Genomic DNA, 20,913 nt, shown 5'->3' with positions numbered 1-20,913 from the left:
GGCGGCAGAGCGGGGTGAGGGGTGGGCGGCGGGGTGGGCGTTGTCGCTCTGGCCGCGGCCCGCACTCACTGGTGGTTACCGCACGGAGAGGCGAGGCGACCGTCCCGTTCCACCCCTATGAGAGCGAGGCGAGGAGGCTAGCAGGGCCTCGGTGGTTGCAGCGAGTACCACAAAGGGTTCGAGGCGGCGACGAGGGGGAGGGGGTGCAGCATCCAGGCTGCTGCTGCTGGAGCCCACCATGGAAGCCCCCTTCCCACTTCTCGCCCTGGAATTATTGATCGGGGCTGAATGTGGGCCCCGGGCACTCCGCCCGCCGCCGCCGCGCCACGCGGCCCCGGACCAGCGCAGCACCTGGCCGCTGTCAAAGACCCGTGGCCATCCCTGAGCGTGGAGATAGGCCCTAAGCCCAAACACCCGCCGCTCGGTGCACTTCCAAGCCTCGCCCACAACCACCCACCCGCCCCTCCCGCTCCCGCTCCCTCCTCCCCTTTATTTCATCCATGAAAAATAATAAATAATAAACACCGGGAACAGACGTCTCCAACTAGTGCGAGTCGACTCGCAGTTAGAGCTATCTCCCTGTGCACGAATCTGGTCGGCAGAAGGTACGGTCACACAACTGGCTGGCTTGTTGAACAAATCGGATCAGAGCTTTTGAATTTCCCCCCAAACAACTCGTGATGTTGAAAATTTGTCATAGTTCGCTCATTTGGACACACCATGTGGGGAAACATGATAGTAAATCATATGCTTTTATATGAACGTGAAACTTCTGAGTCGGCCTAACTCTGAAAGAATATATAATCAATACGTTTAATTAACAGAACAAAAATAGTGAGTACCTTCTCTTAGTCCTTCCCCTTTGGCAAGTAAATCTACTTTTCGGTCCGTAGTGTTACTGTAATATGTTTCTTCTTCCTGTCTTCTTCTTCCGTCCACCATTACTACTTGCTGCAGAAGTCACAGCTGAATTTTCGGTCCGGGACAACCGTCTCGTTAATTTCTGCGTGTACCGTGGGATTACCAACAAATAGTCAAAATGTCATCCTGGAGAGCAGCTGGTCTGAAGTAAGATTACGTCCTAGAACTCAGTTTGCCCCATGTCTTTTCTTGAATTGATAGACAATATCCGAAATGTGCCCTCTGCCATTTTAACCTTGGTGGACAGACACCTTCATCTATTTCACCGATATCGCCTTCCTTATTTATAGAGTAGAATTCACGTAGACCCCTTGTGTATTCTCATCAACGGAAAGACTTGTTCATACGAGTTTCCTAGGCTGTCCAAATGAAAGTGATAAATACTTGGATACATGTACTGTTAACCCTCTGCTGGTCCAGTAACCCTTCATTTTCTGTCCTTACAGCTACGTTCGGTACTCTAACATCGCTGCCAATCTGGTGCGACAAGCTCTGAAACCAGAACTTCGCGCTGCTGCTGCCAAGCGTGATGACTCGTCTGTCAGACTAACTCCCTGGAAGGACGGCAAGCCCAACAGTGAGTACTGTTCATAACCTTACGACACAAGATTCTCCATCAACTCAACTACACATTGTGTTCTGTGGGGAAATCGCACCTCTGCAATTTTACATTTACATCTATCTATAAACTCATCCTGATGTATATTTGCCTTTCACTCTTTCTAGCGGGAAAGCCTGAATAAGACTTTGGGTCATCGAGTATGTAAATGAGTGGAATTTGATGTGTCAAACTAACAAGATTTATTATAGTGTGATGTGTGCATGACGAATTTTCTCCATGACAATGATATTTAGAAGCAATAATACTAAAGTGTCTTGGGAAATTAATAGTCTACCCTGTTTGAAGTGCATTTTTACCATTCAAACTACTTTTGCAGCATGGTTTGGTTTTTTAGTTGTAACTTCGTGAAGTTAACTCATTTCTTTTGCTTTCAGGGTCGGCTGCTGCAGCTTCAGAGTGAAGGTGTTATGGGGAATAATAGGTTAGCTGCAACAATCAACTTGTGTACTTCTGTGCCCATTATTCAGAACTGTCATGCACCCTAAATTTAGACCGAAATTTGTTGATTGAACTGTCAGTTCTTGGAGAATGTAAGAATTTCATGTAGCAAGGGAACAGAATTGGCATGGAAATGAAAACCTTTCATGTAAATAAACATTTTAATCTTACATAAAGTTCTGGTGTTTCAGTCAAACATATTTTACCTTACTATTATCAAACTCAAACATTTTAGAATTGACTAACAGATCAACTGTTAGGTCCTATCAGATCCAATGAAAATATTGAAAACAATGGGTAATTAAAATATACTTTTAAAAATCTAAATTTGAGGTGAAAGTAATGAGTATTACACTAAGCCTTCACCACTACAGATTTCAGTCCATCACCTTAAAGTCTATTTTATAAATTAATTTTGATTTGTTATAAATGGTATTATGCTAATCGCAATGGAAGGCCACTTGCTGAAAGCAAGTGAGTGCCACTATCTGTTAACTCCTTTGCTCCTTCACCAATTCGAGTGTGGATGACATACTTCAGCAAACCATCATCCTGCTTTTGCATGCCTACAGCTTCAATAGCCTGGACTGTTTCCTGCAAAGACAAATGTTAGTTGTCCCAATGTAACAAAAAATCTGTAGTTGGTTGGTATTGATGCCTGAAAAGGGACAAACCTTGGCATTGCATGGAGGAACTGGAAGCCCTTGCACAGTATTCCCAGAATTATTTGATGGGAAAAAGTAATCAACTAAAGCCATAGTTTCAGCTACAGCTGATTCCAACAGATACAAACAGGCATTGGGGCCAGCATCAAATGTGTATGCCACCTACCAAATTCAAATTCACATGAAATGTATAGAATTATTGCATTTCTCACGCTGTGAATAGTGTGTGCTCACATACCTTAGTACATCCTTTCACTTGGTTGAAGCAGTGAATTAAATCTACGATAGCATGAGACACATCGTTCATGTATACAGCTGGGGGATAGGTATCCAAAGCAACTGCATGGAATTGATTACTATCTTTCATTGTAATCTCAGCAAAAGTGGGGAAGTCCCTGTTGTGAATCGCCTGTATAAAACAAACTAACTTAGTCAAACATTTTTCCAAATCTTTTGTTTTGCTTGAAGTTATAAATCAAGTACCTTTTCAATAGCAGCAATGCGTTGAGGAACACAATGAGCAACTCTGTGTTTCAAAAGCTCACTTGTTTCTACAGAACGCTGCATACCTGACGTGCTGCTAACTTTCTTCTTTTTGTCATTTACCTAAAATTCAAATACTTAAAATCTCATCCTATAAAAAATTTAGCATTTTAATTCAAAAGTACTGATGCTTACAACAAGAATGATGACATGCATTTCTGGCCAGTGTGAGGCTGGCACAACCTGTGTTGCAAGAGAATCTGAGCCATTAGAGGCATTTCCCATGTGCCACCGAACAAATCCTCCTTCTAAGCTGCGGCATGCACTACCAGAGCCTTGACGAGCTATTTGTGATACATCACCTTTCACTTTGTACAATTTTGCTAATGCATACACTGAAATAAATTTCAAAATTAATAGATCCTGAGTTGGCTTTCTTCAGGTTAATAATAAAAAGCTTGATTTACCAAAGCATGCATAGCCAGCAGCAGACGATGCAAGGCCAGCAGCTGTAGGGAAGTTGTTCTCGGAGCATACGTGAATATTCCATTTTAGGATCTCCTTGCTGGTACCATCTTCTTGAGCTCTTTTCTGAACTGGGTAAAAAAAAGTTCAGATCACAGCTCATTCCCTAACATAGATTAAACAACGATTCTGAAAAATTCCTCTTACTTTCTTTTAAACAGGAAAGCAATCTTGCATTGCCGCCAAAAGATTCCTCTCTGTAAATGGAAAAATAGAAATAGATCGAAGATGAGATAAACCTTGGACACAAGGCTGTAAAATTACCAAGTGTAATGAAGTGTGTGCCCCACTGCTGAAAGATTAACATCTGCATCTCATGTTTTTTAAACAGAATAAAGACCAAAATATTTTCCTTTTCTCATGAACAGTACTGTTTCTCTATTAAAATAATTGAATTTCCATACTTACTTTCCATTTAGCCACATGCAGTTCTTTGTAAAATTTGGACTAGCCATTATTGTGGTTTTTGCATGCATCTTTGATGCACCAACAGGTCATGGAAAAGCAACGTCAACAAAATGAATTAAGCGCATATTGACAATTTAATATAAGAGTCAAACATAATTTTGTAATTACGTACCTGCTCCATTGACAGGGTACCACTTAATGAATCGTTTAACGGAATAATGAGCTTTTCATCTTTCTTTCCCCCTGCAATAATGTTTTTATCAATTAATGAGCATATGTCAATTCCTTGACAGATCTTTTTGACTTACACACTTTTAAGAACAAACTAATGGCAAGATTAGTACTTACAATATTTGATGACAGCTATATTCACTGGGGCAATACAAGTGACAGTGCAAGCCATTTTCAAAACTCTGTTTTAGATACTAATCCCTTGACAAGCAGCTGCAGCACAACACGACCGGTCCCCTTTTCTCTTGACACTGAACACTTTCACGCCGGCACCGTGCTTAAAGAAGGGGACTGTCCCTAAACGAGGTGAATCGCCCCCACCCCACTTTTCCCCCACTCCTCCCGCTAAGCAGTATGAAAAATAAAAGTTCAATTTGGGCGGGAAAAGCTACTGCTTTTTGAATTTGACAACACCATCATTCTCAAGACTTAAGTTTATGAAAGAGTTTCAATAACCGACAATGTCTCTGATGTGTCTTTATAATCATCACAAAACACAAATATAGTATTCAAATATTTTTATTACAAAAAAAAAAAAAAAAAATAGGATTCATGCATTAAAAATACTTTTACAATCTAGAAAATACAAGTTTTACAGGCTGATCTGGTTTGTTAATGGGTACAGAAATGCAGCCCAAAGGTTCTGATGAATTCCATGTAACACAATGTGTCCGAGCAACCTTAAAAAATAAATTTTAAAAGAAACTTAATTAAATAAGAAAATCAATAATTTATAAATTATGATAAAATGTAGATAGATGCTTTACCCTTAGGAGAAACGTTAACAGCTGTTGTTCAGCTAAACGTCGAGCAATGCAAGAGCGACGCCCATGACCAAATGGTAAAACAAGGAAAGGGTTCACTTTCTCCTGTCTTGGCGATTCTTTTAACCACCTCTCTGGCAAGAAGTCATTGGGTCTGTCAAAATACTTTTCTAAGCGGCAAGCGACTTGATTTTGAGTCACAACATTAGTCTGGAAATTTAAAAATGTAAATGAAATTAATCAAGCCGTCTTTATACTTTTCATATTTTTTGAGATGTTGATTTATCTCTTACCCCTTTAGGAATTTGGTATCCAGATAGAACTAAATCTTTATTAAGAAGCCTGCCCACACCTATTGAAATAGGACTCATTCGGAAAACCTCTTTCAAAACAGCACGAGCGTAGGATGCCTCAGACAAAATGTCACCTGATATGGGCTGAGTAGCTGACTGCAAAAGAGTCTGGGCCTCCAGCTGTAGTTTTTTCTGAGCATCACTATTCCTTGCTAGATGATAAAGAGCAAATGAAGCAGTATAGGCGGTCTGGAAAAAAAAAATATATCAACAAACAATCCAACTAAAAGTAAAAAATCTGGATTTCTTCAGTACTTTGATAAATACATACAGTTTCAATCCCAGCAAGTAGTAAGTCCACTGCCATTCCATTTACATCCTTGCAATCAAAATTGGGAGAAGTCAAATATCTTTCAAACAAGGAGGGAACACATCCAGAGTTCTCAGCTGGCTGCCTTGAATTAGCCAAAGATTCTGCCTTTCTTTGAACAAATTCAACTGCAACTCTGAAAAGATTTTGGTGTATCAGTATTTGTCACAGGCTAAAAAGAATAAAATAGTACCCGTTCACATTTTCCAGCCCAAGAATGCTTACTCCTCCATAAACAAAGAAGCATCCTCTAATTTGGGCCATATAGAGAGCCTCAAACTTTCTACATTATCATACACAAAACCTAGGCTGTTGATGGTTGAAGCTGCTTCCATCAAACGGGATGAGCGAGAATCTGATCTTTTCTCTTCTGGTGAAAAGCAGTCAAATTTTTCATCAAAGGCAACCAGACATGTCACTGTAACAAATAATGCAATAATAATATGCCATGTCTAAAAAGTACTTTGATTAAAGTAAATAATTTTATAAAACAAAGAAATTTATCTCACACTGAAGAGAAAGTCGAGAGAGTAAGGGCAAAAAATCTTCACATGGTTGGCAAAGTTGTGCAGTTACAAATTCTTGAATCACTTCATCAACTGCTGGTAGATATGCCCGCACAGCCTGTGGGGCACTGAAACCTTTCTGAAAGTCTCTCCGCAATTTCCACCATTCTTCACCATTCCTATTAATTATTGAAGTCCAAATGTTAATTGAAATTGTAGCATTAGGTTATCAAATGATAAATGCAAAATGTGAAAAGAAAGGAAAAGAGTGTGCACTTACGTTGAAAGAAGACCTCCTGAATTATAAATTGTTGGTCGACTTTTACGAAATTTCTCCACTGCTAGATGACTTCGACGAGACGGATAGGAATTTTCAGAAAGAGACAGCTGTTCAATATCACTTGTATCAAAAATTAACAGTATATTATTACCAGGAGAAACTTCTTCACGAACTATTGGTCCATATTTCAAATATTTTTCAAGTCCAGCTTTGTCTAGTCTTTCATGGTTGTAGGCTGGATCACCAGATTTTGGTCCAGGAATGTCATCGAATGGTCTGACATTTTGAGTGTGAATCTGTTGCCTTAGAGAAATTCGATTTATGTTGCTCTTAACAGGAGGAAGTAGCTTCAAAAAATATGTTTGCGGTCTGATGATAGAGCAATACTTAGAGAATAATAGCACAGCCATGTCAATGCTGGAAAAGGAAGACACGTTAGCCCCAAAAGAAAGACTGTATCCAACTCACTTCAGAGAGAACAGAACAGGATTTGGGAATGCCTCCCCATCTCAAAGCAGGCTCATTGAAATTCAGAGGGAGTGACAGCGAGAGACATCCTGCATACAGAATGAACAAGAATGACCTATCCTCACTGCTTCGTTGATTTGTATGGTTTGATGAATAATGCAATGCAGAGATATAAGGAAACTAAATCATCGTCCAAAATAATAACGACAAGACTAAGCAAATGTAAGTAAATACTAACCAGCGCTAGAGGAAACACGAACTCGCGTCTGTCAGAAAACTCACTGATCGAGACAGAGAGCTGACATTCTAGTAGACCTGGTCTGGTCGCCGCAACTGTTCGTGCTCGCTGACTGTCAACACTTCCAGGAAAAATCAGCAGAAGCAGATTCGATCTGCTGATACAGCAGGTCTCCTACCCTCTCTCTACCTTTACGGGATGCGGCGTGCTAACAAGTGGCGAGTGGTTTCAAAATACTAGAGCCGTGTATGGCCGCTTTCCGGATAGTGTCGCACACTGATGTAACTCATATTTTATATCCAAAGAATAGCAGAATACCTAGCTTTTTACTTGTTCGTAGAAATTTGGTCCACCTTACACACCTGTGTTTTTCTTTTTGCGAGCTGCAACTTTAAAGAACCGGCGGTTTCCATGTCTCGTTTTTCGACCAATGAGAGTTGACTTTATAGCAATTTTTCATACCCCATGTTGCATAGACTGTGAAAGTGAGGTTCCCCCACCACCTATACCCCACCCACCCTCTCCACCACAGCTCGGTACCTCACCCCCCCTCGGTAGGCCGGGATTCCAAACAGGCTAAAATGTTCGCCGTTAATCGCTCAATATGAATTCTAGCTTTGACAAATGTTCTAGGCTTCATAAGAAGTCAGAGAATTGGCTCAGGAATGGTTTTCGAAAGAGAATAATTACTGAACCTAACCTCCTCTCTGCACGCGCGCAGTTTAAACGCAAACAGTAACAGTCACGGCGCAGTATATTTGTACGGCCTTACGTGTAAAGGAGGAAAATATAGGGAAACGTATTGATCTTGTGTCATTGCTTATACTATAAGGGACTTATTTACAGTGCCTTACAATCGAATATATGTTGTAATATTTAATAGTCGAAATAATAGGAGGTGTAGTGGCGCGAACCCTCCAGCAGACGCTACAGTCGCGGCCTTCGGCGGGGGGAGGTGGCAAGCAGCGGGGGCTGGTGGGGTAGGTGGTGGGGGAACCTCACTTTCACAGTCTATTGTCCCCTTTCCTCTCCTCCCCCCCCCCCCCCCAACCCCCTCACCCTTCGCCGCGCTCTTGCTTGCTTTACTTCTTCCGTTTCATCTTCATTGTTTTGTGACCAAGTTCAATTTTGATTTTGATCTCGCGGCCCCACTTTAAAAGTGATGTATGTATGTAGTGGTTTTATACTTACGCAACACAACTAATTTTTAGACCTTTGAAGAGTGTTTTAAACTAAGAACTGTTGTGTGTTGCGGGTTGCCGTTCTTCACTTTTGGTTGTTTTTCGCGTCTGTTTGTGTCATTTGATGTTTGTTGTATACCGTCTTGCGATTGAGTTTTTTTATAATTCTAAAGTAGAATTTGCATCTAGAACTGAAAATCCAGTGCGGCTTATTAATCTAGCTTTGGCAGAGGGAAAATCAGAAACTTTAAATTGTCACGATTTTAGGTTAGGTTTTCTTGTGAGATTACGTTATTTATTAGCTGTGGATCGACACTGTTTCTTGCTTGTAATTTAGCCTTAGCGACGATAAATTTGATTACGTTTAATTCATTTGATGATTTATTGTCCTCCAGGAAAACATTTGTTAACCATCAAACCTGAAGACTAGACCTGCCTAATTATGTCACAAATGAAAATAATTCTGAACACCACCGATGGAAATACAATATCAGTTGATGTCCGTCCTGAAGAAACATATCGGATGCTGAGGGAGCGAATTCAAGTGGAATCAGGCATAGAGCTTGAATTATCTCAAATAGTATATAATGGAAAGCAAGTTGAAGAAGATCAAAATGTATATGATTCTTTCCTTGGTGGTAAGAATATCTGGACTTTTTTTCCTGATCAAAAGTTTGCCAAAATGTAATTGTCTTCTTTCAGTTTGCTAAAATGAACTGTTTTAATTCCTCAGCCCAGTCTCTTGACAAATCATCTGAGCCTAACATATTATGCGTTGTGGAGGGTTGCCCGTCAACCAAACTGACTCATCCCAAAAAGGAAATTTTCAAATTTCCTCTTGAAACTGATAGGTAAATGGCATGAGTCTATAGAACTATATATATCCATAAATCTATTCATCAAACCGTATTACTTTTATAACTTAACTTGTCTTTCAGATTTTCCACTTGGCTCTTGGCCTGTAACAGACATGATTTACTGGGTCGCATCCCAGTTTCACTCAATCTGGAGTGTGGTGTTTGTGCTGATCACTTTCCTGACTCATGTTTTCTTAGCGGGTCCATGAAAAAACGACTTAGAAAGAATGCGGTCCCTATCTTAGAGGAACAGCAGACCAACTTTAATATTCTGGGTAAGCAGTTAATATTGCAACTCATGGATCCATTTAAAAATAAAATTATATAAATAAAATTGATTTGTTTCGGTTTCAGCTCAGGATATGATGATGGCTGATGTGAAACTAGAGGATGCTGTTTCTCTTAATGACATTCAGGACAGTGATCATCTGTTACCAGACAGTTCTGATTTAAATGATCAGATTCTGAAGAAGCCAACAACAGATGATAATCAAGAAGAAGTTGATGAAGAAGATCTGCAAGAGGATGAACTAGAAGAGTTAGAGGAGGATGAAGATGAAGACGAAGAAGCAGATGTGGAGGATGATGATGATATTTTAGTGGACAGTAGCTCTTGCCACGAGCATCCAGGCTTACTTTGTAGACTCTGTGCTCAACAAGTTGACACAGCTCACTTCATTTTTAATGAAAAGGGGAGAGAGGAGAAGCTATTTGACAAAATCAGTAATAGCCTACCTATTAATGTGAGTCTGAAGTATTTTTGCTTGGTCTTCATCAAGAATGTTATAGTTTGTAAAACTAAGTTGTCTGAAATTTCTTTTTTTTAAAATTTTATAAACTTTTGTTTTAGATTCATTGCAATGACCCATTACCAAAGCAAATATGCGGCCAATGTCTTTCAACTTTAAATATTTGCTACAATTTTGGTGTGGCATGCACTAAAGCAGAAGAAACACTGCAGAAGATGGTTTCACGGTTCAAGTATGTTAAGGTTTTGGAAAATTTATTTTACTTTTATTCCTACTCTGGTTTACAGTAATGGTATTTTTTCTATACTTCAGGTGCCAAACTGAAAATAAACCGAATGATCCACTTAGCCCCATTGAAGAAATTTCATCAATGGATGAAGGCATCCTTGAAGAGAAAAATGAAAAATCAGCATGTTACAACTGCCCTCTCTGTTGTGAGGGTAACATGGAATCACAAGACAATGTAAACATTGATGAAATTGAAGGGAGGCAAGGTGGAGATGAGGACATTGTTCATGATTTTTTGGCTGACAGTGTGCTCTGGGAAGAAGAAGAAGATCCTCTGGATTCTAATTACCCTGAAGATGAAGAGAGTGAAACTGCTGATGATGGTGCTGATGATGATGAAACTTACCCCTGCTTACTGTGTGGCGCTAGTTTTATTGCGTTACCTCACTTATTCCAGCATAGTGAGAGCCACCAAGATATAGACTGCTTTCCCTGTGGGCATTGTGCTCTTGCCTTCAATACTAAAGACGCTCTTGCTGTGCATTTGGACCTAGTCATCAACTCTGCTTGTGATGAGCAATACAAATGTAGTGAGTGTGGAAAGCTCTTTTTGTCTGAGGCTCGAGCCGAATTTCATCATGAGGTAACTCATGGTATCAATGGATTTTCATCTCTTTCGTGTTCAGAATGTGGTCAAGTATTCAGACATGAAACAAACCTTTGGGATCATGTGCAAATTGTACATAAAGGTCAAAAACCATTCTCTTGTCCTAAATGTGATGATGTGTTTCAAGCTAGAGCTCAGCTTAAAGCTCATTTGAAAGTTCATGATAGTGTGAGCTCTTTCATTTGTGGAGTATGTTCTGAAGCTTTTCCAAGCAGATCATCTCTGAAGTCTCACGAAGCTTCTCATGCAAATGAGAAGCTTTTCTCCTGTGAACACTGTGATCGATGCTTTAGCCGGAAGTATCTTTTAACAGCACATGTAAGGACTCATCTGGATAAAAAACCTCGGGCTTATACATGCAGAGTTTGTGGTGAGGATGGATTTGATTCCCTACCTAAACTCCTAGTTCATCGGCGTAGTAAGCATCAAGATGTTATGTTGCCGCTAGGATCCAAGAAAGATAAAATTCATAAATGTGAACAATGCAACAAGGCTTTTACTGGACGTGTAGCTCTGAAGCACCATGCTATGAGTCATGCAGGGGAACTACCTCATGTTTGTGAATTTTGCAACAAAGGCTTTACTCAAAAACGATCTCTACTTCTTCATCGACGTATTCATACAGGTGAAAAGCCTTATGCCTGTGGAGAATGTGGAAAACGGTTTGTTCAAAGTGCTCATCTCTATTCTCATCTTCGTCTTCATACTGGAGAAAAGCCTTATCCTTGTTCTGAGTGTGGTGCTACTTTCCGATTGAAGGATGTCAGGGACTCTCACCAAAGGAAGCATACAGGTGAAAGACCTTTCAAGTGCAAAGTTTGTGACAAATCATTCAGAACCTCACATTCTTACTATCAGCATACTTGGATACACACTGGCCGCAAACCTTACCCATGTAATTATTGTGGCAAAGCTTTCAGGCGTTCAAATGGCTTAAAAGTACACATTCGAATTCATACTGGAGAGAAACCTCATAAATGTGAAGTGTGTGGAAGAGGGTTTGCACAAAAACAGGATATGAAAAAACATTACAATCTCCATATGATGGGTCGGTTGTAACTACTTCTAGGTAATTATTTCAATGAGAGATTTTCATTTTCTGATATTGTGATTTGTAACTAATTTACTTCCTAGGGAAAAAATCAGTAATTTATTGAAAATGATTTGTAAGTGAAAGAGCGCATTATTTGATTGTGCTCTTTCAAGTGATAGCTTATCGCCAATATAGCTGTGTCTTTTTTTAATCAATGAATGGAATAATAGAAATTAAATTCTGTTATAAATTATGTATTGCCTGTCACATATTTTATGTGCTAGACTAAAGTCTTCTATTACGTATTTATTGTGATTGTCTGAATTATGTTCTCTATTTGTTCAATATTGTATTGATTGTACTTGTAAAATCCATACTCACTCGTAAGGATTATCATACAAGATTCAGTTCCTGTCATAAACATAAAATTGTACAATGAAATACAAAATTGTATATGCTCTAGCCATTGTTAAACCACAAGTATCTTCTATGTCACCCTGTATGCCTTACAATAATACCGGTAGCTCTTTATTTGAAATTTTAATGGACCCTTTTCAGTCAGTGTCTCTAGGTATCAATCACGGTGGAGAGAGAGAAGGTGGCGGCACGAGGGTCTCCCAGCATAGGGACCCGTGGGTCCAGAATCTCGACAGGTTGGGGGATTAACGGCCGAGTCGGGGCTATCTAACGTGCCGGTACGGAGTACCTTCAGTCGGGGCGGCCTATGCAGGTAGCTGGGCCGCCCCGACTTAGCTTGAGCGGCACCGACCCTCGCCCGGCTCACCCGGCCGGAGTGTGCGAGAGAGAGAGTCAGGTAGGAGCCCGTCCCGCGCAAGCTGAGTCTGGGCTTCCCACCTACCTACCTGCACGGCGTCCCCGACTGAAGGTAGTGTGAACAGGCCCTACAGTTGGCCCCGACTAGGGCGTTAATCCCCCAACCTGTCGAGATTCTGGACCCACGAGCAGACCCCTCGTGCCGCCACCTTCTCTCCCTCCACCGTGGTATCAATAATAAATTTGGTCCATTGTCTTTGTCTTATTTTAATTAACTAATCAGTTACAAAATCTAATGCATCAACATTTTAAATGTGCATATGAAAGAAGAAAATTGATTTGCTTCAGTAAATGTTGAACTCAAATGTTTCTATTTTGTATGAGTGATAAAAGATAAGCTTTTAGTCATCATTCCTAGTGACTTAAAATTTTCTCTATTTCAAGTTTCAATTCAAGTCACTGTTAAGATCAGTCATGGTGTAGTATAGGAAATGACTCTTGAGATTTTGCTGGTGCAAGCAAGTGCAAACTTGATTCATATGCTAAGAAGACTGCTGCATTTACAGGAAAAGATCTTAACATCATCATAGAGAATCCCCTAAAGAATACAGGGAAACCATTAGCATTGTAACTTTTTCTTGCACAATCTATTACTCCTTTATACATTGGTTTCTTGATGTCATCCGCTTGAATTCTTGACTTTATGAGGTCTACTGGAGTAATAACTGCCCATGAAACCACACCTGAAAGTTTTAAAATTTATTAATTTGATTTAGGAAATTTATTTAACTGGACAGGGTTTTTCTTAAAACCTACACATACCTGCACAGCCTCCACTGACTAGTGTGGTCAATACATGATTCCAGTGCAAGCTTTTCAAACCAGTTTCATACACGGCCATATATACACCATATGAAACTACGTCTCTAAAATCAAAGGTGAATGTTGTGAGCAGCTGGTAAGCATCCTACTCTAGCCAATGCCAACACCAATTTCGAAGCTGTGTGCATACTACGAAGAAGTACAGTGCTTACAGCATGTTAAAGTGCAAAGGGAACCAAGAAATCATTACTAATTTCATCAAAATTCTAAATGACCAGCCTGCAAAGACAAAATTGTATGTAGGTTTACTGAATACCTGCAGATCCTCCTGCAAGAACCAGTGTTCCTGGATGTTGCATTTCGTGTATGTGTGCTTTGCCTGCTGTGGCACATATTAAGTGCTCATAGGCAAGCATATACAAGCCATATGATGGTACATCTCTGCATAATAATTATATTCGGTACACCTTTAACATTTTCTTGCTCTGAACAAATTGCCAATTATTAATTCTAAATACTTACCGAAGCAACATGGGATACATTCCAGTGTAAAGGCCTCTGATCCCTTGATTGTGGCATAGCCTACGGATGCAATCCACCATTCCTTTATGTTTTGGTTCATTGTGATGTCCCCATTCTTTACATGATGGCGCGCCTGACAAAAAATAGAAGCATATATGGGGTGATTCAGGCTGATATAGGGTATCTCGATACTTGTAACGATTAATAACAACAAATGTTGGTGTGTCACCTGTTTGGGACTGCATTTGTATTTTTATCAAATCGATTGGGCATGCTAAAAAGCAAGCAAACAATCCTCCAACACAACCAGCAGCAAAAACATTCAAAGACGATTTTTCATTTTTCAGAGGTAAACTATCTTCACTAATACTTTTACAGTCTCCTGAAGCACTTTTTGGCTGTTCTATAAGTCTTAATGTATTTGCATAAACTCCAAAGAATAGAGCATTTAGGGCACCAGCAGAGAGAAGGGGAAAGGTCATTCCCTTATAAAACCCTCGCACCTTAGAAACAAATTGGTTTATTAATAAAAATTTAAATCATTTTTAGTTGCAAGGTCAAAACTGTTTTTGATAACTTACTCCTTCATACTTCAGAGTAGTTTGAAATGATTTTAACACCCCAATCTTCTCACTGAAGGCTTGCTGCCGAACTTTAATGGTATCAAGTGGGTGTCCGACAGCAAGACCAGCAACACCTACATTTGTTAGAGAAAGCAAACTACAGATATTAATCAGAAAATGAGAAGATATTGCCATCAATCGTCGTTTTTTTATTTTTTCATAGTCAGCAGTAGCTTTAAAACTTGAGATAAGGAGGTTCAAAGATAAGCCCAAGATCTGGTAACCAGCTGGGCTAAAAGGAGGGGGGGGGGTCAAGCATTTTTTCTTTCTGGAGTAGCTTTCTTTAATTAAAAGCCAATTGCAATTGACAATAAGATAAAACGACACCGAAAGTAAGTTCCGTGATGGGGAGGGGGAGGGAAATGGTCAGCCCCGTCAACGGCCAGATCTACCTACCTACCCCCCCTCCCCTCCCTCACCATACGCGGTCTTCCCTTACGCTATGCGCGTTCTTATATTGGAGAGCACAGGCGTAGAGGCCATATCTCTTGAAACAATAGCGTTGCTATGAAACGTCCGCAAAAAACGATTGCGCTGAAACCTAAAGGTTTCTCCAAAGAAACATCCAATTGGACAATAATTAAACCACGTACTTTACCTCCAACCCAGCCGGCGACGAATTCTTGCCAGGATAGCACGTCCATTACACTAGTGGGCACTAAAGTTCAGTCATGATTCCCAAAACAAAAGTGTATGTAGCCTTTCCGATCCGTTGCCCGCGGTCTACTCGCGCGCAGTGCTCGCATGCTGCTCGCCATCGGCAGCCATCGGCCAGTGAGGAAACAGACAGCGTTGTCTCGATAGAGATAAGGGGATAACAGACTGCGCAAGGCAGAGCCGGGCAGAGCGCGTCCCCATAGAGTTACGTACAGTGGATCAGCTGCTTTCTGTTTTTCGTTGACCGCCTGGCCGGATTGCATGGAAAGAATCGCGCAGAGACATTTTCTTCCACATATTAAATTTCTAAATATAGTTATAAGTTCTTATTTTAGAGGTAATTTTAAAAAAAAAATAATAGAAAAATTAAAATGCACTTACTGTTTTGTTGTAAAGATAATGGTTTATTTTTATTTCTAATTAGTAAGATTGCCTCTGACACTGTACATATGCATATTATTTCATAGGTACAAACAGCACTTTAACAGTAATAGCCTATGATCAAACATTTCTTCTCTTCGCTTATTTTGCTTGCCATGAACTATTTTGAGCTACTGTCTTTTGAAGATAATTGGAGATAGCGGAGAAAGGATCAGTCTTGTAATGCTTGTTAGAGAGGACATTTTTGTAGGCTTTCATATTATCTATGCTAAAAATATTAAAAAAGACAAACATTAGTTCAACGAGAAAACCTAATTAGTGAAAAATTTCCGTTTTACCTAGATGTGTTTATATACTTACAGCTGCTTTCGTTTCTGCTTAGAAGAATTTCCTCGCACACGCTGCACCTTACTACCACTACTACCACTACTACCACTTTGACTTGATTTTGTTGAGGTTTTCTTCTCTTTATTACTAGCAGTGAGTGAAGATAGCGCATCCATCAAAGACAGCACCGACATGGGTTTGGGCTGCTTGGGAACTCGTGGTTTTTTGGCAGCTTTGACAGCTTGTCTTGACACTTCAAGTTCTGTATCAAGGGAGGGAATTAAGATTACATAGGAAATAAGCCAAAAATGTTATAGTAATGCAAAACTACAACTTACTTTTGAGAAGCTCCTCTCTTCGGACAAGTCGCCTATCCTTTTTCAGCGCAGGTTTTTTTGACTGAGCTTTTTGGCTCCCAACGACAGAAGCTTCACTGACAGAGCCTAGCACTGCAGTTGTTGGTTGTGGTAATAATGTTTGCTTGAGATCAGATAGAGATATGGTGAGACCAGCAAAAATATTTGCGTCACTATTCAATTTCACTGGCACCTCAAGCCTTCCTGGCACAGACTGGACAACTGGTACAATAGGAGTTGAGCTGTCTGTTTCTGCATTATCTGCCTTTTGACAGGCTAGGTGGTACTTCTTGCGAAGTCTTCGGACCTTGCCCATTTTCTTTTGTGTGTAAAATGTGAAAGTTCACAAATGATATCTGATTCCCAAGGCAAACGAGACGGCACTCCGTGATCCTAAACCTCTTCTTGACAGAAAAATAACGTAGGAATTTGGATCTTGTATCTTTTAGTTTTTTTAGCTATTACTAGATTCGTGGACAAAATCTTGACTTTTGCTTTTCGAAAGTTAAAAGTAACCTGGCCAAATCACTAGTACGGACCGTGTAGTCCACGCTTTCGTCAACAAACACACATGTGCTGAGTGAAGAGCAGAAAACGATTATTTTCAGGAACCGCTAGAAACGTTGGCTGCCCTGTTCAGACAGTTCTCTCTCCTCTCAGCCGTTTTCGTAATAATATATAAAAGTTAACATTTAGTTTTATTCTAGACTTTCTTTGGCTTTGAAATGCGTCCAAGTGTCATTTATTCATCTAAAGTAAAATGGATTTCATTTTCATCCTGCGTACAGTATCGAGTGTCAATAACGGTCAGCAGTTGAACGACGGGGTAAACCGTAAACAAAGCGTCAACTTTCCAACCAACCAAACACTTGTCGTCGTGTCCTGATCCTGCTGTCAAGTGGTTTCATCTTTGGACCCGATATTTGTGGACTTACGCGACTAGTGAAGCCGGCCAGCATATTGTTACCCAAAGTTGAAGTCTACCCGCTTCTTCGCCTGACTTTTATTGTTGGAAAGACCAGTTTTTATGCAGACATGGGGGACAAAAGTACCTTATTAACCTATTTGTTGTGGCTGGTGGGAGGTATATTTGGTCTGCACCATTTCTACTTGGGTCGTGATTCTCAAGCATTCCTTTGGTGGAGCACTCTTGGTGGCTACATAGGTTGTGGCTGGTTGCGTGACATATTTTACATTCCTACCTATGTTGCTGATGCGAATGGGGAGAGAGCTTTCTTGGAGAAACTTATAACTGCGTTCAGAACTCATGACAAGGTAAATGGTTTTTCTACCGATGTATTCACTATTTTGTGTCAATATTAACAAGTCTGTTTAGTTCAGCCCATATTTTGCTGCTGCTGTCAATTTGTGGTTTTATGATTTGAATGATGCAAGTAGCAGCCTGCATTTCACCTTTACACGTGATTGGATTGAAGATTATAGTTCCCATTAATAGTGATCTGTAACTGCATATAACTAGAGATTTGACTAATGTATATCATAGAGTCCTTTGTGAAAGTGTGACATTCCTTCCAATGCTTCATAGAAAGCATATTTTAAGTAGGCCATATGTCACACCCACTTACCTCTAAGTAGGTTACCACATTACCAATCAATTTTGATGAATGAATGTGTTGTGAGTCAACACTGCAAGAGTCCATAATCTTTGTTAACCACTTTGCTGTTCAGCTAATTGACTTCATAACTTTTATTTTTAGGTTTCAGTGTCATTTATTTGGTGTGTGGGTCATTTAGTAATCTTACACCTCTCTCCTTTTTAGCCACCATTCTCAACTACTCGATTCTGTGGAATGGTTATTGTTGGCTACCTTTGGGCATCTATCTTAATGTTGGCTATCCCAGAAGATGAAGTTGCTGGTATTAACTGGAGGTTCTTGCTATTCCTTGGTCCATTAGCATGTGCTGTGGGTGAGTTAAATGTCGATTGAAATTTTTGGTTTGATGAGAATGTTTTTAAGTACTATCACATCTTTACTTCATTTTGTGCAGGTGTTTGGACTGTGGGCAATATTGGACATGAAGAGGGCTCTATTTGGTGGCCACTGGTTGCAGCCTACGCAACTTCGCCTCTCTACTTTTACTTTCACATCTATATCCCCTATTTAGATGATGCGACAGCATTCACTCTTATGGTATTCTGCTCTGCATGGGCATTTGATTCAAAGGCTAAGCAGTGGAGACGTACCCCAAAAAAGAAGAAGTCTCTTGCCAGGTAATTTTATTTAAAAATGAATTTGCAACAAACTTTATCTTTGCTTTTGCTTTATCCTTATATGTATTTGTTTCTTACAGGAGAATCACAACTCTGACTCTGTGTGCCCTACTCTACATGTCTCTATGGTCCTCTTACATATACTTCAATGCAAAGCTCACTGATGCTGAGGGAGAAGAAATTCCAGTACATAAGGCAATTCATCATTTTCTCACATCGCCATGGTGGTTGGATCTAAAACAGTCCCTTCATGATACTTGGACATTTGCTCAAAATAATGGTTGGAGTGAAACATGGAAACAAATAGTGGAGCTGAGTGATCCACATGGGGAACAAAATGCTTACAGGGTTTGTCTCATTTTATTGAAAGCTGGCTGCACCCTGCCATAATAAAATACTCAACTTATTTCATTTATATTTAATTTTAATTTTTATCTTTCAGGTTTTGGGGGTAACTGCTATCGCCACTCAATCAGAAATCAAATCCAAGTACAGAGCCCTATCATTGGAATGGCACCCTGATAAGGCCAAGGACCCTGAATCAAAGCGTATTGCTCAGGAGAGATTTGTTGAGATTCAACAAGCTTATGAGATTTTGTCAAGCATCAAATCCAAAAGGAGGAGTCGCTCAAGGAAGAGTGATCCTGATTGGAGTTAGATGATGTATCAGTATTTCTTGTATCTTACATCATTTCAAGTCGTCATCTTGTTCCAAATTCATGAGACTGGCTACTAAGTCTCCTTTAGTTTGAACAGACTTACTGTTTTGGCAATGCACTGTTGGGTAAAAGTTTAATTGGATTATCTTTTGTAAGAATTTCATTCATTGTTGGTTGCACAATAGTTTTTCATGAATTTGCATTTACATTTTTATTGCAAGTTATACCACAAGATTTATTATTCTTTTGTTTGGGTATTATATTTACCCTGTGTTATTTTGAAACCTAACTATGCCCCTTTTGTTTTTGCAACGAGAGTTTAGAATTTCTTTTTAATATCTATCTATTTTTGTACCAATTTCATTATAGTGTACTGTGATATGCTCTTAATTTAGGAAAAAAGAAGTAGACAATACAAGTATCAGAACTTGCACATTATACTCAGTTTGCTCACTAAGTAAACCAATTCCATTTCAGTATCAAAAGTATTTATTTGATGTAATTCTGAGAATCGTGATAAGTATTTGTGCTAAGATCTCTTTTTTTTTTAGACCAGTTGTAAGAATACTGCCCAGGTACTTAATCTTCACAATTTAGAGTCTTTATTCCATATTATTTATGTATTTATCTATTTATTGGAAGCTTTCCTTTTCCATATTTGTATGGTTAAAGTGCCAAATGAGAGTTCTCTCTTGATTCTAATCAGCTGCTGGATCAGTATGAACATCACATATATGTTTTTATGTGAACTTGTTTCATATTGTATTTTATTCCATTTTGTTTTCCAATCTTGTTTAGGTATTTGAATTTGTTTCTATGTTGTGTTTTTATTTGTGAAACTATTCTGACAGTTTTTATATGTATGTTGTTGTGTAAGTAATGTTACATCCCAAGCATTCCCAGATAGATTGTTGAGTTGGTTAATTGAAAGCTAGAATGCAAGTTGGACAGTCATTCAGTGGCGGTAGTGAATAGACGAAACTAGGTTCTATGAACTGCTGGATAAAAATACTCAATAAAGTATTTTGGTACTATAAATATTTTATTATTTAGTAATAATATCATTATCATTTCTAGTTTAAATTTCATAAATTAACATACATACATACAGACACACATACACACAATGAAAGAAGTGATGTAAAAAGTGGAATTTGCTTTTAACGCTTACTTGCTATCACATAGAAACTTATAGTTTGGCATGGGAGATTTATTTTAAAAAAGATAAATAAAAATAACAATGTCATGTCATATTTCACCGTCGGCTCTAGTTTGGCATCTTGGTCCAAAATAAATCACTGTTTCTAAATCGAAAAGGCAGCCGTGAGGGCTTGGCGGCTTTGTTTAGACCCGAATCCGTCTGAAGCGTACACAAGTCGCTGGCCTAGCATAAGTTGGTGGGAAGGACAGCCTTTACAACAGTGGAATGAAGGGTCGATTTCATAAGCAGCTCACAGTGTGCCCACCACCATTCCGAATGAACACGCATGACGCCGTGGGTGACACAAATTTAATCTTTCGGTCGCAATCACATGGACCGCAGGCTGCCGCGCCGCCTCGGCTGGGGGGCGTCGCTGAAGCGCGGGCGCGCCAGGGCGCGGCCGGGGGCGGGGGCCGCGGGCCGGGGCAGCA

At 39.7% G+C, this 20,913-nt stretch overlaps 7 protein-coding genes across 14 annotated transcripts; 3 read left to right on the top strand and 4 right to left on the bottom strand.

Moving 5' to 3' along the window:
- Positions 1–900: 900 nt before the first annotated feature.
- On the top strand, positions 901–2,157 carry LOC113205802 (protein stunted). 2 transcript variants are annotated; one of them, XM_026421559.2, is made up of 4 exons: positions 901–1,068; positions 1,368–1,498; positions 1,648–1,680; positions 1,918–2,157. In XM_026421559.2, exons 1-3 carry the CDS (start codon positions 1,040–1,042, stop codon positions 1,662–1,664), a joined length of 177 nt encoding a protein of 58 aa, XP_026277344.1. In that variant the 5' UTR covers positions 901–1,039; the 3' UTR covers positions 1,665–1,680; positions 1,918–2,157. The 2 variants fall into 2 exon arrangements, with proteins under 2 accessions (XP_026277344.1, XP_026277343.1); XM_026421558.2 differs by lacking the exon at positions 1,648–1,680.
- LOC113205801 (diphosphomevalonate decarboxylase) lies at positions 2,124–4,579 on the bottom strand. 2 transcript variants are annotated; one of them, XM_026421557.2, is made up of 10 exons: positions 4,411–4,579; positions 4,235–4,305; positions 4,063–4,130; positions 3,802–3,851; positions 3,597–3,725; positions 3,325–3,524; positions 3,130–3,252; positions 2,885–3,055; positions 2,656–2,808; positions 2,124–2,575 (listed from the first exon to the last, which is right to left on the bottom strand). In XM_026421557.2, the coding sequence occupies exons 1-10, from the start codon at positions 4,463–4,465 to the stop codon at positions 2,417–2,419; spliced, it is 1,179 nt and encodes a 392-aa protein (XP_026277342.1). In that variant the 5' UTR covers positions 4,466–4,579; the 3' UTR covers positions 2,124–2,416. The 2 variants fall into 2 exon arrangements, with proteins under 2 accessions (XP_026277342.1, XP_052123511.1); XM_052267551.1 differs by having other exon boundaries at positions 4,063–4,145; positions 4,236–4,305; positions 4,411–4,462.
- Positions 4,580–4,794: 215 nt separating this feature from the next.
- LOC113205818 (cytochrome P450 302a1, mitochondrial-like) lies at positions 4,795–7,591 on the bottom strand. Of its 2 annotated transcripts, XM_052267546.1 has the most exons (9): positions 7,402–7,591; positions 7,213–7,333; positions 6,507–6,923; positions 6,230–6,405; positions 5,946–6,138; positions 5,682–5,856; positions 5,351–5,599; positions 5,061–5,267; positions 4,795–4,973 (listed from the first exon to the last, which is right to left on the bottom strand). In XM_052267546.1, the coding sequence occupies exons 3-9, from the start codon at positions 6,914–6,916 to the stop codon at positions 4,863–4,865; spliced, it is 1,521 nt and encodes a 506-aa protein (XP_052123506.1). In that variant the 5' UTR covers positions 6,917–6,923; positions 7,213–7,333; positions 7,402–7,591; the 3' UTR covers positions 4,795–4,862. The 2 variants fall into 2 exon arrangements, with proteins under 2 accessions (XP_052123506.1, XP_052123505.1); XM_052267545.1 differs by having other exon boundaries at positions 7,213–7,591.
- A 663-nt stretch (positions 7,592–8,254) lies between these two features.
- LOC113205787 (zinc finger protein 182-like) lies at positions 8,255–12,389 on the top strand. 4 transcript variants are annotated; one of them, XM_026421538.2, is made up of 7 exons: positions 8,255–8,376; positions 8,789–9,031; positions 9,127–9,244; positions 9,332–9,525; positions 9,605–9,993; positions 10,101–10,231; positions 10,312–12,389. In XM_026421538.2, exons 2-7 carry the CDS (start codon positions 8,836–8,838, stop codon positions 11,951–11,953), a joined length of 2,670 nt encoding a protein of 889 aa, XP_026277323.1. In that variant the 5' UTR covers positions 8,255–8,376; positions 8,789–8,835; the 3' UTR covers positions 11,954–12,389. The 4 variants fall into 4 exon arrangements, with proteins under 4 accessions (XP_026277323.1, XP_026277324.1, XP_052123502.1 ...); XM_026421539.2 differs by having other exon boundaries at positions 8,264–8,380; XM_052267542.1 differs by lacking the exon at positions 8,255–8,376 and adding an exon at positions 8,405–8,487.
- A 563-nt stretch (positions 12,390–12,952) lies between these two features.
- On the bottom strand, positions 12,953–15,504 carry LOC113205790 (solute carrier family 25 member 45). 2 transcript variants are annotated; one of them, XM_026421544.2, is made up of 6 exons: positions 15,262–15,504; positions 14,627–14,742; positions 14,275–14,548; positions 14,046–14,178; positions 13,524–13,627; positions 12,953–13,444 (listed from the first exon to the last, which is right to left on the bottom strand). In XM_026421544.2, the coding sequence occupies exons 3-6, from the start codon at positions 14,525–14,527 to the stop codon at positions 13,170–13,172; spliced, it is 765 nt and encodes a 254-aa protein (XP_026277329.1). In that variant the 5' UTR covers positions 14,528–14,548; positions 14,627–14,742; positions 15,262–15,504; the 3' UTR covers positions 12,953–13,169. The 2 variants fall into 2 exon arrangements, with proteins under 2 accessions (XP_026277329.1, XP_026277328.1); XM_026421543.2 differs by having other exon boundaries at positions 15,267–15,501.
- Positions 15,505–15,708: 204 nt separating this feature from the next.
- On the bottom strand, positions 15,709–16,988 carry LOC113205791 (uncharacterized). Its single transcript, XM_026421545.2, has 3 exons — positions 16,372–16,988; positions 16,067–16,295; positions 15,709–15,974 (listed from the first exon to the last, which is right to left on the bottom strand). Exons 1-3 carry the CDS (start codon positions 16,703–16,705, stop codon positions 15,848–15,850), a joined length of 690 nt encoding a protein of 229 aa, XP_026277330.1. The 5' UTR covers positions 16,706–16,988; the 3' UTR covers positions 15,709–15,847.
- A 230-nt stretch (positions 16,989–17,218) lies between these two features.
- Positions 17,219–20,319, top strand: LOC113205789 (dnaJ homolog subfamily C member 22). The gene is made up of 5 exons (XM_026421542.2): positions 17,219–17,664; positions 18,171–18,318; positions 18,400–18,622; positions 18,703–18,970; positions 19,065–20,319. Exons 1-5 carry the CDS (start codon positions 17,425–17,427, stop codon positions 19,278–19,280), a joined length of 1,095 nt encoding a protein of 364 aa, XP_026277327.1. The 5' UTR covers positions 17,219–17,424; the 3' UTR covers positions 19,281–20,319.
- The last annotated feature ends 594 nt before the right edge of the window (positions 20,320–20,913 follow it).

Source organism: Frankliniella occidentalis, unplaced genomic scaffold, assembly GCF_000697945.3.
Source record: "Frankliniella occidentalis isolate FOCC.00 unplaced genomic scaffold, Focc_3.1 Scaffold54, whole genome shotgun sequence".
NCBI lineage: Eukaryota > Metazoa > Arthropoda > Insecta > Thysanoptera > Thripidae > Frankliniella > Frankliniella occidentalis.
The sequence above is the reverse complement of the archived record's forward strand: the minus strand, read 5'-3'. Positions and strand labels throughout refer to the sequence as shown.